Genomic DNA, 19,445 nt, shown 5'->3' with positions numbered 1-19,445 from the left:
GTGCATATTGGCATCTCGGGTTAACCAAACTATTCCACCTTTAACGATGGGGGGGGTGTGAGGTGTTACCCCCCGTTGATAGGGCCTGCAACTTGGGCGTCCTCCTGGATTCACGGCTCAATTTTGAAGATCACATAGGAGCCGTGACCAGGGGGGCTTTTGCCCAGGTTCGCCTGGTGCGCCAGTTGCGACCCTACCTGGACCGAGATGCCCTACGCACAGTCACTCATGCACTCGTGATTTTTAGGGATAATTTAAACTTTTTAAATTGTTTTTTAACTTTTGTATTTTGTATTGGTTTGATTTTAAAATACCCTGTAAACCGCCCTGAGTCCTTCGGGAAAGGGCGGTATATAAATCTAATAATAAAATAAAGTTTCCGTTCCTGGCTTCTTGTCCTGCTTTCGGCTTGACACACACGCACCCTCTTTTTTGTGGCTGCCCCTCAAATATTGGGAGATGCTATTGTGTCACCCCGTCCTTCTATTAGACACACCCAGTTGCTGCAAGTATTCTTCGTATGTTTTAGCCTCCAGTCGCTAGTCATCTTTGTGGCTGCTTCTTTGAACTCGAGACACTCTGCAAGAGGCAGGAACCCACCCCCCACTTTGATCCAATGCCCCCCCTCCCCAAATTGCTGGACTCAACTGCCTGGAAGGACCACCCACCTCTGGGTTTCTTCCGCTTCTGCTCATTCATCCCTGGAAAGACCCCACACAACCACTTCCCAGGCTCCAGGTGTTCTGGTAGACTGCCCCTGACTTTGGGGCTTCGCGTGCTTGGATTTCTCCTTCCGAGAGCCCCCAGTTCGAACCCCCTACCCCGTGAGTGGCCGAGTCAGCAACCGCGAGGGGGTTGGGTTTACGCCACGTGGCAAACTCAGATAAAGGGACGTGGCGTCCGCAGTCCAAGGAGGAACGTGACGGTCTGGTTCCGATGATCTGGGCAGAGCCCGTTTGGCTGGGCTCTCCTTCGGCCTGACCGAGGACTCCAGGCTGGTCACGACTGGGGGAAGGCCTCTGCTCTCCGTCCTCCACCTTGCCTCCCTCCTGTGTGGTGTTGCAGCTGGTCCTCGGCTTACAGGTCTGCTTAGTGACCCTTCGGAGATACGACAGCAGTGGAAAAAGTGACTTAGGACCCGTCCTTCACACTTACGACCGTTGCAGCATCCTCCACGGGTCACCTGGTCAAAATTCAGGTGCTTGGCGACTTGCTTGTGTTGATGACAATCACAGCGTCCTGTGTGTGTGTGGGGGGGGGTCCCCTGGTCCCCTTTTGTGCCCTTCTGGCAAGCGAAGTCAGTGGGGGAAGATGCTGGATCCGCTTCGCTTAAGCTAGTGTGATTAACTTAACAAATGCAGCGGTTTGATTAACGACTGCAGCAAGAAAGGTCGCAAAATGGGGGCAAACTCCCTTAATTGTCTTGCTCAGCAACAGAAACCTGGGGCTCACGCGTGGTCGTTGAGGACTGCCTGTATTGATCCGACCTGCCTGCCGCCCATCTTGCCTGGGGGCCTCCTTACAGACTTGGAAGGGACCTTGGAGATCTTCTAGTCCATCCGCCTGCTCAAGCAGACGACCTTATATAAAGGATATATTGCAAACTTTACTCTCTTTCGCGATCCATGGTCAAAAAGCCCCCCAGGAGTTTTAGCTTCGCCCTGCAGCCAGTCTTGGTCACCCCCCCCCCCGTTTTTAGGCTCGGGGGGAGGGGCGCACAACCAGGGGAGCCCCAGACCCTCCCTCTGCCAATCCAGGAGCAGCGGGCCTGGCTGCCCGCTCTGCCTCTGCTGCTTGTGCCCCACAACGGACAGCCAGACCCCAAACTAAACCAGGCGGGCAGTCCTGCTCCACGCAACCCCTGCCCCTCTTTGGGGGTCAAAACTTCCTCCTTTGCACACACACCCCCCAGTCCAGAGGGCCGGCAGTGCCGAAGGATAAGCGAGAAGTTTAAAAAGCTTCCTTTTTTGGCTTCACCTTTTTTTTATTGTTATTTTTTTGTTCCTGAAGACAAAAAATAAAATACAAACAGTGTGAGAAGAAGAGAAACTCCCAGGTGGGAAACCCAACGCACGAGAGCAGCAGCAGCAACGAAGACCAGGGAGGGTTGAAACCAGCCCAGTGGGAGCCCCCCCTTTCCCACCGACCCCTTCTCCCTTCCTTGAACCCGGGCCTGGGGGTGGGTCAGTGCAAAGGAGAAGATGGGAGACTTCTTGGCCCCTGCAAGGCGACCCACCGGTCCAAGGACAGGGCAGCTTCGGGAGGAGGAGAGACGCTGCCATAAAGGGGTCACTGGGTAAAGGCCTCAGCTGGGCCGGGGGGGGGGGGGATGCAGACCCAGCCTCCCAGGGCAGGAGCAGTGGGCGGCGGGGGGGGGGGGCAAGAGGGCAGTGGCCATGGGGACCAGGACAGCCCAGCTCCCATCCTGAGCTGGCCAGGGAAACTCTCCTTCTGGACCCAGAAACCAAGTCCTAGGTAGCTACTGGAGGGGGACGGGACAAAAAACAGGATTAAAAGCTGGACCGACGGAGAACGCTTCGTCTCAGGCTTTGAAGGATGCAGACTAACCCCGGCGTGGCCTAAAGCTGGGATGCCGACATCCTTGAACCCAGATCTGGGGGTGGGGGGGGGGGAAAGAAGGGGACCCTGGTTTACCAATACAAGGCCTATTTAATCTTGGCTAAAAGTCCACTCCCTGTGGCTTCAATTCAAGGGGCGATTTTAGTTGGAAGGAAAACCTAAATAGCCCTAACCCACCCCAAAAGCTGGGGCAGAGCAGCAGAGGGGTGTGTGTGTGTGTGGGGGGGGGGGTCCAATGTCCTCCTAGATTAACTAATTTGGACTCTCCAGCAGTGACCGCAGGTGGCCACTTAACGGAGCGAACGTGCCGATGGATCGTGGTAGAGCGAAGAAGGAGAGACGGTTTAGCCCCCCCCTTTTTGGGGGGGTCGTGCGTGCAGGGAATGTTTTGGTGGGAGTTTTGTCGTTTGGGGAAGGAGGGGGGGGGAGACAGAACAGGAAACAAGAATAAATTAGGATTTTGGCGTGGGAAAACCAGGCATCCCCGTTTAAGGCAACGCAAAGGGAGACAGACGTTGAAGGAAATTCCAGCTTCCGGGGGTTTCGCGCTAAAGGGGACAGAAATGACTCTACAGCCTTCTGGGAAAGGGGGGGTGGGTGGGGGTGGGAGGGGGGGTGCAAAGGGACGGGGAGGGGGCGTGGAAGGTCAGCACAAAGCACTTTGGGGGTCTTTATTTCCGTCTCCGCTATAGCTTTAGTGCGCAGCCCATGCTTGTCTTAAAATGGAGGAGCAACCGCTTAAGGCTTGAGTCGGTAGCCCATCTCCCCCACCCCCGCGGGGAAGGGGAGGGGAAGGGAGGGGCTGCCCCCCCCCAGTGCTAACTCACATCCACGCATCCCGGGTCACATTCACACAGAAAGAGTACGTGGCCGAATTTACAGCGTGTACAGTGATTGCTTTGGCCCGCGTTAAGAGCTGGGTCTCCAAATGTGGCCGCTTTTTAAGACTGGTGGACTTCAACTCCCAGAATTCCCCAGCCAGCTTTGCTGGCTGGGGAATTCTGGGAGTTGAAGTCCACCAGTCTTAAAAAGCGGCCACGTTTGGAGACCCCTGGGTTAAGACAGAAAAAAGCTTCGGAAAAGGCAGTTGGAGGTTTTGATGGGGTTCTTTTTTCAACTCCAAACTTGACCGTGATCATTTTTTGGGCGGGAGGGGGCTCTCCTGTGGGGCAGGAGGAAGAGGGGCGGGCATCAGCGACGGTGTAGGAGGGGGGGGGGAATGGGACTCCAGCATCACTTTCCCCCCAAAGGAAGGACCAGCTCTGCCCCGTTAGGAAACTGGGAAGACCCACAGGCCATCCCCAGAGCTGGACCAACAGCCGAGAGGCAGTCCTCGGCTTAGTGACCGTTCGAAAGGCGAATTAGGAAAAATCCACCCCCCCCCGCACTTGTGACCGTTGCGCGGGGCCACCATTGGTGCGTTCGGCAAACCGGTATGGAAACAGTGACGCTGGCCGGGTCCTCGGGTGGTCGTTAAGTCGAGGACTCCCTGCATGGAAGGAGAGGAGGGGGTGTCCCTTGGTTCTCTCTCTGAGCGCAGTGGATTATGGTTTTCTTTCTTTTTGGCAGACGTTTCGTGACCCAACTAGGGAACAGCATCAGGGTTAGGACGGGGGGGGGGGGAGGTTGCAATCTGAATCCGGCCTCCCAGAACAAAAGGCCGAGATTCCCAAAGAGGCCAAAACAGACAGGCCTCTATGACATCCCAAGTGGGCTGCGGAGAAGAGGAGGGTGTCTTAATGGGGGGGGGCTTTGTTGCAACTAGTGGGGACCTCCCTCTCTCTCCTGGGGTCATCTGCCCTTTGGAGGGGGGGCTAAGGGTCTCCCAGGGCCTCCCTTTAGCCAAGCTCCCCACCCACCCCTTGCCAGGAGGCTAGAGGCTGTCCTTCCGGTGTGGTATGTGTGTGTCTGCTACAGGGGAGGGGGGGGGCAGGGGATATTCTGCATTCGCTACAGGCTGGCAAAGACGGGAAAGTCGGGGGGGGGGAGGGAGGGGGAGGTCACCCAGAAGGGAGGGGGCTCACCTCTGGTGCCAGCCGTTTGCCAGAATGATCACAGCAGTTTGCCAGCTCAAAAAAAGAGAAAACAGCCGGATTGCCAGCCCCAAACTCCCCCCCCCCACGGTCCTCGCCCTGTCCGAGCGAAAGTCACCCCTGCCGCGGCGGCCCTCCTCATCTGTAGCCGGGGTGCTGGAGGTGAAGGGCGCAGCTCTCGCCGGGGCCCCGGCCTCGGTTCACAGAGGTGCGGGCGGCTTTGCTCAATGGGGCCCCGCCCGGCTCGCGTAAGCAGGACCGGTGGAAGTCCGGATACTCCATTGGTGGCATCACGCTGCCCGGGCCGGGGGGCCCTGCCCCGGCTCGGCAGTGGGGGGCAGCCGTGCACTCCAGGGCGGCTGCCCCCATCGTCTGCAGTCCGCCCGCTCCTCCTCCTCCGCCCCTGTGGAAGGGCAGAGCCAGGTCCTGGGAGCCCGAGCCGTCGCTGCCGGGCGTGGGCAGAACGTTACTCCACAGGGGGGCCTGGAAGTAGTGCCCGTTGGTGAAGGGGGCCGGGCCGGGCAGGCCGTTGATGGGGGGCGAGGGGGCGGGCTTCTCCAGGGCAGCCTTCCCTCCGAACGGCTGGGCCATGCACAGCTCCAGGGCGTAGCCCGATCCTTTGCCGGGCAGGCCCTGCCCGGCTAGCTCTCGCCCGGGGGGCTTCCCCATGGGGGCCGCGGGGCCGATGGCCTCACCGCACATCTGCTGCAGGTGAGCCAGCTGGTGCTGGTTCCAGGCCGCGGCGGCCACCTGCTTCATTTCGCTTTGGTAGGCAGGAGGGCCGCGGGCCACGCTGCTCAGCGGCACCCCCAGGGCGGAGGGCGGGACCGGCGTGGCGTGGTCGCCGGGGTTGACCATGCCGCAGGAAGGCAGGGGCGCGGGGACGTTGTGAGCGGACACCCGGGTGCTGGCGCTGATCAGGAGGTTGCGGCTGATGGGGCTGGGGTTGGCGATCTGTCCCTCGCAGACTGAGGTAGCGCTGGCGCCCGTGCGCGCCTGGCAGAACTGGCTGATCTGGTGCACGATGCTGCTCAGGTCCGGCGGCTGGCTCTGCTGCAGCGTGGCAGCCATGGAGAGCGGGATGGTTGAGGTAGAGACGGTCACATTCGGAGGGGCGTCGGCGTCGGCCATCTTCCTGCCCAGGTGCATGCCCGCCAGCGGCGGGGGCGGAGGCTGCGGCAAGTGGCTGGTGGGGTGCTGCGGCGGCAGCGGCTGCAGGCCGGGGTGGGCCACGTTCTGTGGTGGCTGCAGGGCGGGGGGCACCCCCTGGGAGTGGAGCTGCTGGAGGGCCTGCTGGCGAGCCAGAGCCTGGGGGTGGCTTAAAGTGCTAGGTGCCGCGTAGGGGGCCGAGGGGGGGTTCATCATGGCTTCCGGCAGCAGGCGGGTCCGCTTCCCGTCAAAGTCCTTGATGACCCCTTTGGCCGGGGACCGGACGATGGCCAGGAGGCCTGTTTTCACAGACGCCTGCGACGGCGGGTAAGGGCTGTACCTCTGCCCAGAAGTGTCCAGCCCGTTCACAGTACGGCGCACGTGTTTCCGCTGAGGGACCTTGATGCTGTTGGGGAAAATTTTGATGGTCAGAGGGTGGTTGGCTACCTTCTTAGCATACGCGTCCAACTCTGCTGGAGTAGGGTGCTGTGCGGCTCTCATTTTCTGTGGAGTGTCCCCTGGTTGGGGAAGGGGGGGGGGAAGAGAAAGTCAGAGAGACAGAGAGCATGGAGAGAAAGGGAGAGCGAGAGAGAGAGAGAAAGAGAACGAGAGAAAGAGAGAGAGAAGCCATCAACACCGACTGAGCGAGCAGTCAGCGTTGTCTCTTCAGAACCTCCGAACTGCGCGGGGCTGAGCTCGAAAGACGGGGGGGAGGGCTCGTGGGGGGGGGGAACTCGCCCAATACAGGTGTCGTTTAAACAAAAGAAAGAAAAAAAGACAGCCACAGTGGCATGACCGGAGCTCCATTTGTTTCGGATGGGCATCGGTGGAGTCCCACTCGTAGCCTCTCGATGTTCTGCCCGCACCCTTGGGACTCCCGCTCGGGCGCCACCTCCTCCGTGGCCCTCCGGATAGCCTGAAGTGGCTGCAAATCCAGCAGATGCTCAAATGGGTTTTGTTCTTTCTTTTTGAAAAACAAGCTGGCCGAGGTTAGAAGGCAGCATTGCAAACTGACTCTGCCCACAGCCGGGAAGTTCGATCCCAACCTTCCGAGGTCGGTAAAATGAGGCTCCAGATGGGCGGGGCAACAGGCTGTCAATCGCTTACAGGGGGCTGTAAAGCAGTGGGAAGCGGCATATATGTCTAAGCGCTGCTGCTATTAATGCAGCCGTTGGTCCCCAGAAAAAGACGGACCCCTTTCCTTGAACCCCCTTCCTGAACCGAGGAAGCGTGCCCCCAAAGTTAAAAGGAGACGCTGCTTCGCCCAGCTTTTCAGGAGTTCTGCCACTGGTTTTGGAATCAATGCAAAGGTTCCCCTCATCCAGGATAACATGAATACAGGTAGTCCTCAACTTACGACCGTTCGCTTAGTGACTGAAGTTACAACAGCAGTGGAAAAAGGGAATTACAGTCATTTTTCACACCGATGACCATGGCAGCATCCTCATGCTCACGTGATCAAAATTTGGACATTTGGCCACGGGCTCGTATTTATGACGGTCGCAGCGTCCCCGTGTGTGTGTGACGTGATCCCCTTTCGAGACCTTCTGACAAGCAAAGTCAATGGGGGGGGGGGGAGCCAGATTCACTTAACAACCAGGTTACTAACTTGACAACTGCAACGATTCCCTTAACAACGGTGACAAGGAAGGTTGTAGAACGGGGCAAAACCACCGTCCTGTCCAGCAACAGACATTTTGGTCTCAGTAAGTCAAGGATTATTTGTAGCCAGATTTTACTCTCTGCCGAGGCTGCCCTGCAGAAAATGTCCGGTGGGGGGGGGTCTCTGTGGGGCGCGAGGCCATCTCCAGATTGGGAAGCCCCAGTCCAGGCCCAGATGTCACCCCCAGCCACGCTGGGGATGATGGCCTGATGGCCTTGGGAGCTCAGGTCAATAAAAGACAAGGAAAAATCAACTCTTTGCTGGACTTTCTTAGCCCGCCCCCCCCCAAAAAAGTTCCTTTCCCACATCTGGACTGTTGTGGGGAGAAGCAGAGGGTCCAGGGCAGCCTCCCTGACTAGCAGACAAGTGGGGGGGGGGGCGGGGGGGCTGGGAGCTGCATCTGGACTAACCGAATACTGGCTATAAAGGGGAGATCAAAACATAAGCAGTTCTCGACTTACAACAGTTCGTTTAGTGACCCTTCCTAGTTAAGATGGCTCTGAAAAATACAACTTATAGCTGTTTTCCACAGTTGCGACCTTTGCAGCATCCCGACGGGCACAAACCGAAACATTTATAGGCGGCCCTTGACTTACGGCCATTCATTTAGCGACCGTTTTGAAGTTACAATGGCACTAAAAAAGAAAAGGCAACTCACGACCGTTTTTCACACCTACGACCGTTGGAGCAGCACCCGCACGGTCATGTGATCAAAATTCAGACGCTCGGCAACTGACTCCTATTTATGACGGTCGCAGTGTCCCGGGGTCACGTTGACCCCCCCTTTTATGACCTTCGGACAAGCAAAGCCAGCGGGGGAAGCCAGATTCACTTACTGACTTATCAACCGCAGCGATTCACTTAGTAACTATGGAAAGAAAGGTCACAGAATGGGGCAAAAGCTCACTTAACCGACGTCTCACCGCAGAAACGTTGGGCCCGACTGTGGTCGTAAGTGGAGGACTACCTGCAACCCATCCCGGCACAGCTTGGAAGGAAAGGAAACAGGCCCAGGCCTGGCGGGCAACCTCTCCCTACGAGTAGCCTCCCAGGGATGTCCTGGTGAGAGAAGCAGTCTTCCTGGAGCCTCCACTATTGCCGTGAGGGAAGAGGGTCCTCTAGGACTGACCAGGGGAATGACATGCTGGCGTAACCCCGAAGCGGCACGTCTTCCTTGCTGACCCTCCCCTCTTTGTGACGTTTAGCATGTAAAAAAATAAATAAAAAATAAAATTGGAGAAGATTGGCAGGGACGCAGGGACCACGGAGGGCCTCTGACCCAGGGTTTCTCAACCGTGGCCACTTGAAGACGGGTGGACTTCAACTCCCAGAATCCCCCAGCCAGCACAGCTATTTGAACTGATGGGTCGTTGTATTACCGCCCCCCACCCCACCCCAACCAGACTCGTGGCCTGGTACAGATGTTACATCTGTGTTTCTTTGGCCACTTGGAGACGGGTGGACTACAACTCCCACAATGCTCCAGCTGGCTGGCTTCCCGGTTTCCTTTGAGCGGGGGGGGGGGGGGGGGAGAGAATCCTGGGTGTTGAAGTCCAGCCGTCTTCACGCAGCCGAGGTGGAGAAACGCTGGTTCGAGGCCTCGTTTTGCAGCCCTGACCCCTTTCTTGGATCGCTTTGGGGGAGCCAAGCCAACCCCCCCGCCCCCCAAAAGGGCGCCAGACCCGCTGGAGGGCTGGTTCCGCCCTTGACCACCCGGGTTTAGCTCCTCCCCCCCCCGTCCATCCCCTGGGCGTGCGGTCAAGCGGCAGGCCGAGACTCACATTTCTGAAGCCCAGTGTTCATCTGCGGGTAAGGAAGCAGCTGGAAGGAGAGGTCGCCTCGTCCTGGGAGGCAGGCCAGCATGGCACGCGGCGGTCAGCACATGGGCTCCGGAGTCCTCTGCGCACTGCAAGGGAAGACAGGGGAGACTCACGGGGTCAGGGGAGACTCACGGGGTCCCCCAGATCAAGCTGAAGGGCTCCTGGCAATCCCGAGATCAAAGACGGGCACGGTCGGAAATGTTTATACCTCGACTTACAACTTGCAACGTTTGGTGACTGTTTGAAGTTACGACAGCACTAAAGAAAACGACTTAGGGTTGGTTTCACACTTATGACCGCTGTAGGATCCCCGTGGTCACGTGGCCAAAATTCAAACACTCGGCAACCGACTCCTGTTTACGACAGTCGCAGCGTTCCTGGGGGGTGGGGGTGTCAGGTGATCCCCTTTTGCAACCTTCCGGCAAGCAAACTCACCAACCAGATTCACTTAACAACCGTGTAACTAACTTAACAGCATTGATTTGCTTAACAACTGCGGCAAGAAAGATCGTAAAGTGAGGCAAAGCTTGCTTAACAAATGTTTCTCTTAGTGACAGAAATGTTGGGCTCATGGATCATAATGCAAGGACTATCTGTATTTATTATTTTGTTGGGTCTCTACACTTCAGCACAGGGAGTCCTCGGCTTATGACCGGTTGCTCAGCAATCGTTCAGTTACGACAGACCAAAAAAAAAAAAGGCAGTAGTGATCCAGGTTCAAAGTTCGACACCTGCGGTAGACGGCGGGTTACAACTGCGATCAGTCTCCAATTTTTTTTTCCCAAAAAAAAAATCCCATTTATATCCCGCCCTTCTCCGAAGACTCAGGGCGGCTTACAATCTTAAGAAGCACAAATCAATGTGCTTAGCAGTAGCCTTCATTCTATGTATATGCCTGCTTATTAGGGCTTTCGCCCCCCCCCAGCGGCATTATCACAAAGTCAGCTTATTGCCCCCAACAATCTGCGTCCTCATTTTACCTACCTGGGAAGGATGGAAGGCTGTCAACCTTGAGCCTGGTGGGACTCGAACCCGCACTAATTGCAGGCAGCTGGTGTTACTTAAGGAGGCATTAGCCCACTGCTCCACCAAGGCCCTTGAATTTTGGTTACCAAGTGAGATGTGGGCTGTGAGTTTTGCTCCATTTTACGACCTTTCTTCTTGCCACAGCTGTTAAGTGGATCTGGCTTCTCAACTGACTCTGCTTGTCAAAAGGACCCTGGGGCTCTGCAACCGTACATGCCAGTTTCCAAGTATCCAAATTTTGATTCTGTGACCTTGGGGATGCCGCAACAGTTTTAACCCTGGGAAAGTCATAAATCGCTGTTTTCGGAGGAGCTGTAATTTCAAACGGTCGCTAAATGAACAGTTGCAAGTTGAAGACTACCGGTGCAGGTAGTCCTCAACTCACGGCCACCACCGAGCCCAAAATTTCTGTTGTTAAGCGAGACATTTCTTAAGCGACATTTTAGGAGTTTTCTTGCCACAATCGTCAAGTGAATCGCTGCCTTTGTTAAATCAGCAACACGGTCGTTAAGTGAATCTGGCTTCCCCATTGACTTTGGGGAAGGCAGAAAAGGGAGTCACGTGACCCTCCCCCGGGACGCTGCGACCGTCATAAATAGGAACTGGTCACCAAGTGTCTGAATTTTGATCACGTGTCTCTGGGGATGCTGCCACAGTTGTAAGTGCGAAAGATAACCCTAAGTCACCTTTTTCAGTGCCATTGCAACTTTAAACGGTCATTAAAGAAACGGTCGTAAGTTGAAGACTACCTGTAATCCCTGTTCCCTCAGTGCCATCTGGGGGCTTCCTAGGGTGGGGGGAGGGACCCAATCCTTAGCATGCAAGGCAGGAAGGAGAATGCAAAGTTAAAGTGTGAGAAACAGCCCTCACTCACTTTTCTCATTCCTAAGGTGGGACTAGAACTCGCGATCTCCTGCTTTGTAGTCTGGTGCCTCAACCGCTAGTTGTTTAATTTACACCGAATTAGGAATTTACACTTCCTGACAGTGAGGACAATCACCCAGTGGTGCAGCTTGCCACCAGAAATCGTGGGTGCTCAATCCCCGGAGACTTTTAAGAAGAGGCTGGCCGGCCATTTGTCTGAAATGGTAGAGGTTCTCCTGCTTGAGCGGGGGGCTGGACTAGAAGACCTCCAAGGTCCCTTCCAACTCTTGTTATTCTATTCTGTAGTTCTATTCTATTCCATATTCTATTCTATTCATTCTGAATTCTATTGTATATTCTATTCTATTCATTTTGAATTCTGTTCTATATTCTATTCATTCTGAATTCTATTTCATATTCTATATTCTATTCTATATTCTACTCCGTTCTATTCATTCTGAATTCTATTCTATATTCTTTTCTATTCCATATTCTATTCATTCTGAATTCTATTTTATATTCTATATTCTATTTATTTTGAATTCTATTCTGTATTCTATTCTATTCTCTATTTTATTCTATTTTCTGTTATATTCTATATTCTATTCTACATCCCGTTCTACTCTATTCCATTTCATCCCATTCCATTCCAGAATACCCTTAAATTCACAAATGGGGCGAAGGTTTGTTGCTATAGTTTTCCTTTTCCCCCTATATTAGAAATTAGAGTTTGCTAGTCAGGAGCACCAGCTTTTGGTGCAGTGGTTAAGGCCTCAAGCTAGAAACCAGGAAGTGAAGCCTTGCGAGTCCTGATTTGGGCCCAAAGGCAGGTGACGCTCCGGCTCTAGACTGAAACAAGATTTTCAAATTGCATAAAAGGACATTTGAATGCAGGTCGGATCTCCTTGCCCGTGAATTCGTTTGCTAAATGAATACATGAATTCTTTTATTTATTTGTGTTAGAAGCACCTTCGAACTATGGACATACAACACTGAGCACGTAAATTAGGCGTAAAATGAAATAAATGTGTTTTATTTCTCATTTTAACCTTGGCTGATTTATCGACATTTATCTGGTCCAGATAAACCCCAAGTCATTCTTGTAAGCTCTTCCTCATTGCTGTTATTACACAGAAAAATATTCTTTTGACGTTCATTCTAAGGTTTTTTTTCTCTCTCAAACCTGCAAGAGAATACTTGCACAAAACTAGACTTATTTTTTTTTAGTAAGATACAGAGAATCACCTTATACCGCCACGTTCTACTTGCCAGATTGCATTTTTAATTTGTAAATTATATAATGCTGCCATCAAATCAGTCTGCTTCATTAATACATTGCACACTCTGAAACCACAAACTGCACATTAACTACGACCGAATCGGAGAATTGCAAGGGTCGTTAAAAAAACTGATAACAAGCTTTAGAGTAACTCTGCACAGAGGAGTGAGTGGAAGTGATCCTGAACATTTTAAGGAAAATGTATTGATACTGAGAACGAAGCCTCTTCAACCATTGTTAAGAGTCTGGAGCGTAAATCTGTATAAAAATTAGGCTGCAAAAGGAACCAAGCAAGCATTCCTGATCAGCCCGCTGAAACACAACATTATAAAAACCTCACTCGGCTCCCAGCATAGTCGGTCCTTAGCGGTTCATTTAGCGACCGTTCAAAGTTACAACGGCACTGAAATAAGTGACCATTTCTCACAGGTAGGACCCGCTGCAGCGTCCCCGGGGTCACATGATTTAAATTCAGACAGGTGGCAACCGGCTCGTATTTATGACAATCGCAGCGCGGATCCCCTTTGGTGACCTTCGGATAAGCAAAGGCAACGGGGAAAGCAGACTCGCATAGCAACCGTGTGTCCTAACTTGAGGGCCGCAGTGATTCACTTAACAACTATGGAAAGTTGTAAAAAGGGGGCACAGCTCGATTCACGTAAAATTCTCATCGAGCAACGTTAACTCTGTGTGTGTGTGTGTGTGTGTGTGTGTGTGATTTCCAGGACCGAAGAGACTGAATCGTCGTAACCCACGGAGGGAATCGGAAGAGAGCAGAGAGATCCGTTTTGCCCGCATCCCATAATTTCCCCTGGGTGCTTAGGAAAGTTCCTTGTTGCTTTGTCCACTACCATTTCAAGCCAAAGGCCAAGGCAAGCACTGGACTCTGCTCGGCTCGCCCAGACGGCTTGCTCTGCCTGGCTTCCTCTCCGACGCAGATCCCCAGCCAGCGAGCCAAGTTACGTTCGCCTGGCCGAGGGCCCCAAAGGGGACAGGAGGCCACAAGGACACGGGTTCTACCAAAGGCCTGGCACGGAGTGTAGCCGGAGGGCCGTTATGCAGGCAATCCTTGACTCTGAGCACGTGAAGTTGCCACGGCAGCATATGGCCATTTTTCCCACTTAACAAACACTGCAGCAACGCCCTGATCCAAATTCGGCCGGCTGGCAACCGGCTCACATTTACAACGGTCACAGAGTCCCCGGGGGTCCCCTGATCCCCTTTGGTGAGTTTCCAACAAGCAAAGTCAATGGGGGGGGGGGGGAAGCCAGTGTTACTGACTTAATAGCTGCAAAGATTCACTTAACAACAGTGGCTGGAAAGTTCGCAAAATGGGGCAAGTCTCACTTAACAACGGTCTTGCTTAGCAATGGAAATGTGGTCGTAAGCTGAGGACTGCTCACAGGTATCATGCAATGGACTCTGGCCAGCCTGATTGCCAGAGATGCTTGATTTTTGAAACGTCTTCTTAAATCAGGGGTCTTCAAACTAGGCTGCTTTAAGACTTGTGGACTCCCAGAATTCCTCAGCCAGCCCTCAAATTTCCATTGCTTAGCGAGGCAGTCGCTAAGTGAGTTTTGGCCCGTTTTTTGACCTTTTTGCTGTGGTCGTTAAGTGAACCACTGCGGTTTAAGTTGTTAACACGGGTGGCGAAGTGAATCTGGGTCCCCCAGAGTCGCAAAAGGGGATCAGGTGAGCCCAGTGGGCTGTGACCATCATAAACGTGAACCGGATGCCACGTGTCCGAATTTTGATCACATGACCACGAGGCTACGACGGTCGTTAAGTGTGAAAAGTGGCCATAAGTTGCTTTTTCAGTACTGTTGTAACCCAGAACTGTCCCTAAATGAACGGTTAAGTCACGAGGCACCTATAAATATTTCCGAATTTTGGTCAGGTGACCATGGGGAGGCGGTGACGGTCATAAGCCGAGGACTGCCTGTATAACAATGAGGACAATCACATGGCACTGAAAGCAGCCCAAGCCAACACTCAACCTGCCATCCTAGTCTTCCAATATTCCACTTCAAAAAACATCCTGAGACACCAATTGCAGCCAGGGTGGTGTGTGAAGCACTCAGGCCAGATGTCCCTTTGTCCATCTCGGTCACTTATCTGAAATAGTACAGGTGGTCCTCCAGTTATGACCACAACTGAGCCCCAAACCTATGTCGCTAAGTGAGACATTTGTTAAGTGATTTCCCCCATTTTACCACCTTCCTTGCCACGGTCCCTAAGTGAGTCACTACAGCTGTTCAGTTAGCCACACGGTTGTTAAGCAAATCTGGTGTCCCCCGTTGACTTTGCTTGTCAGGTGGTCGCAAAAGGAGATCACTTGTCCCCAGGACACTGCGACAGTCGTAAATGTGAAAAAACGGTCGTCAGTCCCTTTTTTGAGTGTTGTTGTAACTTTGAGCGGTCACGAAATGAGCTGTTGTAAGCCGAGGACTACCTGTATAGGGTCTCCTGCCGGAGGAGGGAAAGGGTGGGGGGTTGGGCTAGAAGACCTTGAAGGTCCCTTCCGACTGTTGTTATTTGTCTATCACGTGATCTGCTACCAACTCCTAAGAAGGGAATGAGGAGGCCTTAATTTGGATTAAGTCAATTATCCTCTCCAGTTCTGGAGCTTGAAAATAATTCCTGAAAACAGAAGAAAAAGCACGGAGAGATACGAACAAAAACCCCCCGGATTAAAAAAAAATCATGGCAGCTCCAGCAGATTGCACTCTGCTTGTCCCCCAGGACGTCCTCGACATACAGCCTTTTGTTTAGCGAACATTCGGAAGCCACCTCCTCACTGAAAAAAGCGAGTCATGACCGTGTTTCACACTTACGACCATTGTAGGACACACACACCCCATGGTCACGTAATCAAAACTGGGACGTTTGGAGCTGACTCACATTTACGATGAGGGAGAAGCCAGATTCACTTAACAACCCTGTGACTACCTTAACAACTGCAGCGATTCAGTTAACAACTATGGCAAGAAAGGTCATAAAACGGGGCGAAACTCACTTTAACAACTGTCTCTCTTCGTAACAGAAATTTTGGGCCCAGTTCTGGTGGTGAAGTCCAGGACTGCTTGTATGTGCTTTGTAAACCCTGGTTTGACCTACAGATGTTTCTCCTTCAGCTAATTCTGGCTTGAAATTTACAACAGGCCTGGGAGCCAGACCATCGTTGGAACAAGGCCTGGGAGAGACTGCAAAGGCTGGAGATGACGCATCACGTTGCCAGGCAGAGCGGAGGTTTTAAGTCTCCGCTCCTGTAGCTAAGAATTAGAAATGACTTCCCAGGCCCGGAAGATCAAACTAATCAAACGGAGAGATAACGCTGTGGGCTGTGTGGACTGGGCCGGAGAGAGGGGAGGTGGTACCTTCCTCCATTTTGCAGGATGAATCGCTGAAATTAGGAAATCAGCTTTCTCTTAATGAAAAGGAGGGCCGGGGGGTGGGTGGGAGAGAAACACATGATAGCAGCATTCCAATATTTGGGGGGGGGGCTGCCACAGAGAAGAGGGGGGGGTGTTTCTACACCTATTCTCCAAAGCCCCTGAAGGCAGGAAGAGAAGCGAGGACAGATGGAAACTGATCCAGGAGAGAAGCAACCTGGAACTAAGAAGAAATTTCCCCGAGAGGACAATTAACCAGGGGAACAGCCTGCCACCAGACGTTGTGGGCGCTCCCATCACTGGAGGTTTTCAAGAAGAGATTTGTCTGAAATGGTCTAGGGCAGGGGTAGGCAACCTTGGCTCTTTTATGACTCATGGACTTCAACTCCCAGAATTCCTGAGCTGGAATTCTGGGAGTTGAAGTCCATGAGTCAAAAAAGAGCCGAGGTTGCCTACCCCTGGGTCTCCTGCTCAAACAGGGGGTTGAAGACCTCTAAGGACCCCCCCAAATTTGCTATTTTGCTCGGTTTAGGCAGCCAAGAAATAAAAAAAAACTGTACTTTGCTCACAGAGGCTCCAGTCTCCCCCGAGGGTGACCCAAGTCAGTCTTGACTTAATTTGGAACCGGATAGCAATGCAGCCAACTCAGTTAGTTATAGAGGGAAACCCAGGGTTGGCGCTATCCTACGCAAGCCAGGATCATCCATTTTACTTCCGGCTTTTGCCGATTTAAGAAAAGCTTCCCCACTGAGATCAGGTGACTCGCCAGTTCCTCTCGTGCAACCGTTATCAAGGAAAGGATTTTTCACGGTACATGATGCCCTTCCTCTGACAATGTGCCCAGTCCCACCTCTTGGTGGTAAAGTCCAGCCTAACAAATCTTGCTTAAAAAAAAGAATTTGGCAGGGAAAACAGGACTTCAGGCAGTTGCCACAAGTCAATGCCCACTTGAATGCGCCCCAAAATAAAATTAAAAAACCAAAGTACAGACGGGCCAACCGTGCCTGAGAGAGAGAAGCTGCCTGCATTCTCTGCTTCAAGAGGCCCAGGCTTTGCACAGCCGTCCTGCACTCTGGGCTCCCAGCCTCTCCTGTGAAGAGGGTCCTCAGGGGAAGACCCTCTTCTCCAAGTAGTCCTCAACTTGCAACAATTCGTTTAGGGACCGAAGTGACAACAGCATTGAAAATAGGGACCTCTTTGCACAATTATGACCTTTGCAGCATCCCCACGCGGTCACGTGATCAAAATTCAGACGCTGGGCAGCTGACTCATATTTAGGATGGTCGCGGGGTCAGGCGATCCCATTTTGCGACCAGCCAGATTCACTTAACAGCCCACGTTACTAACTTAACAACTGCAGGGATTCACTCAACAACCGTGGCAAGAAAGGTTGTAAAGTGTGTGTGTGGGGGGGGGAGATTCATTCAACCGACTGTCTGGTTTGGGAACGGACATTTTGGGCTCAAATGCGGCCGAGTTGAGTTGAGGACGGCCTACAGTCTTAGGGAAGGGCTTGAGCGCTGGCCCTCTCCGCCTTCGGCAGGCCCCGGGAGGAGGGGGGGGGGGAGGAATCCAGCCCAATTTCAGACTCCAATTCTCCAAGGAAGGGAGAGGCCGGGCCGGGAGGAAAGGGTGGGAACTGGCTTTTCAAGCCAGGCACAGAGACTGCCCGGGGGAGCTTTCCCAAATCCACAGGCTTGCAGGAGGCCTGGGGAGGTGCAGGCCCTGGGCCAGAGGCTTCCCTTTGAGGCGGGGGGAGAAAGACAAGGCAGATGGGGGGGGTGTGTGTGATGCATACGGGGTACTGAAGCTGAACTGGGAGCCGCCCCCCCTCCCCACCGATCAAGGCGCCGAGGCCCAGGAGGAAGCAGCCCCGGGAAAGAGGAGCCCCTTGTCCCCCCCTTCCTCCCATTGGGAACCCCAGGGAAGGAGACCCCCCCCCAGCTGCAGGATAAAGGGGGGGCAGGTGAGCTTTTGAGGCCTGAAACTGAACTGGGGGACCCCTTCGCCTACCCCCCTCCCTCCCCCCCCGGATCCAGGAGGAAGCAGCTCTGGGAGGGAGGGCCCCCCACCCCCGCAATGGGGCCAGGAGGGACCCGCCCAATAAGCCAGATAAGGGGGGGGGGGTTAGGGTTAGGGCTGCTGATCCCGAACTGGGGGGCGGATCAAAGCACCCCGCCAAGTTTTCTTCTGGCCCGGGAAGCAGCAGCAGCAACGGTGGGAGGGACCCCATTGCTGCCCCCCCCCCACAATAGGGCCAGGAAAGACCCTGCGGGGGGGGGTAGATTGGTTTTGGTGCTGATCGTGAAGTGGGGGGAGGGAAAATCAAGGCTTTATCCTGGCCAAAGACCCCCCCCAGCCCCCCCAGGAAGGACGCTCCGAGCCCCAACCCCCAGCCTCAGGAAGGGCCTCCTGCCTCGCCCTCCAGGCCTGCATCCCCCCCCCGCACAGAGGGGGCGAAGAGCCCCTGCCCCACTTTCCCGGGGGGCTCCTGGGGGGGAAGCAGGGCCGGGCCCGCTGCCCCTCCCCCACAGGACGAAGGGGAGGGGCGGGGGGGAAGCTGAGGCCGACCGGGGGGGGCCCGCCCGCCCCCCCACCGCCGGGGAGGGGGCCCGTCGCCCCGGCCTGCTCACCGTGGGAGCCCCCGCCCGGCCCTCATGGCGCCGCCGCTCCGCTTCGCCTCCTCGGCCGCCGCCTCGTCACCCCTCAGAGCCGGCTCGGCCGCTCCCTTCTGCGCACGCGCCGCGACGCCCGGCCCGCCAGGGGAAGGTCAGAGCGGCGGCGCGGCGCCGCTTCCGGCGGCCTCGAGGTGGAGGAGGCGGGGAAAAGGCAGGCCCAGGCGGCCAATGGGCAGCGGAGGGGAGGAGAGACGGACGCCTCCGCTGACGTCGCTCCGGCGCCCCCGCGCGGCTGGGAGGGCGAACGGCAGCCGGAAGCGCTCGCGGCTCGGAAGGCCGAGTCTCGCTTCATTTCCCTGGTGGGCTGGGAAATTTCTCCGTCTGCGCACGCGCGTGGGGTCCCCGGAAACGCCGCTCGCTTCCAACGGAGAGGCGCGGCCCTTTTGTCCGCGCTCTGAACTTCCGGACTCGGCGCGCTTCCAACGTCGGCCGCCACTCAAGCCCCGCCGGGCCTCAGTTTCCCCATGTGACTATTCAGATGCTGCAGCAACCTGTTCATAGTTATGACGGTTGCAGCGTCCTTGTGTGTGTATGTGTCACGTGTTCGCCTTTTGCAACCTTCTGACAAGCAAAATCAATAGGGGAAGCCGGATTCACTTAACAACCATGCCATTAGCTTAACTGCAGTGATTCACTTAACAGCTATGGCAAGATGGGTCGTAAAACGGGGCAACCCCCCATTTAATTGTCTATTTAGCAACAGAAATTTTGAGCTCAACTGTGATACTAAGTCGAGGACTACCTGAGTCTTGACTCTTGTGTTGCCTGAGAATACGACTTTTTTTCTCTAGGGTTTTTCTCCCCCAACCACTTTGATTTTAAAGGAGGTGAAAACTTAGAAAAAGAGGGGGGGAAAAGTGAAATCAGTTTTAAATTTTTGAAAGGCCTTTCTACGGAATCCAATTCTTTTCCACTAAACAAAACTAACCTTTCCCCTACTACGTCCTTTTTTAAGATTTAC

At 54.2% G+C, this 19,445-nt stretch overlaps 1 protein-coding gene across 2 annotated transcripts; it reads right to left on the bottom strand.

Annotated features, from left to right (window-relative positions):
• Positions 1 to 3,601: 3,601 nt before the first annotated feature.
• Positions 3,602 to 18,533, bottom strand: FAM222B (family with sequence similarity 222 member B). 2 transcript variants are annotated; one of them, XR_014024662.1, is made up of 4 exons: positions 18,440 to 18,533; positions 9,207 to 9,331; positions 4,585 to 6,280; positions 3,602 to 4,341 (listed from the first exon to the last, which is right to left on the bottom strand). XR_014024662.1 is itself a non-coding variant. In XM_081314206.1 (3 exons), the coding sequence occupies exons 2-3, from the start codon at positions 9,286 to 9,288 to the stop codon at positions 4,752 to 4,754; spliced, it is 1,611 nt and encodes a 536-aa protein (XP_081170332.1). In that variant the 5' UTR covers positions 9,289 to 9,331; positions 18,440 to 18,533; the 3' UTR covers positions 3,602 to 4,751. The 2 variants fall into 2 exon arrangements, 1 of the variants encoding a protein (XP_081170332.1); XM_081314206.1 differs by having other exon boundaries at positions 3,602 to 6,280.
• Positions 18,534 to 19,445: the final 912 nt, after the last annotated feature.

Source organism: Vipera berus, assembly GCF_964194415.1.
Source record: "Vipera berus genome assembly, chromosome: 1".
Classification (NCBI taxonomy): Eukaryota; Metazoa; Chordata; class Lepidosauria; order Squamata; family Viperidae; genus Vipera; species Vipera berus.
This window is presented reverse-complemented; position numbering and strand designations above follow the sequence as displayed.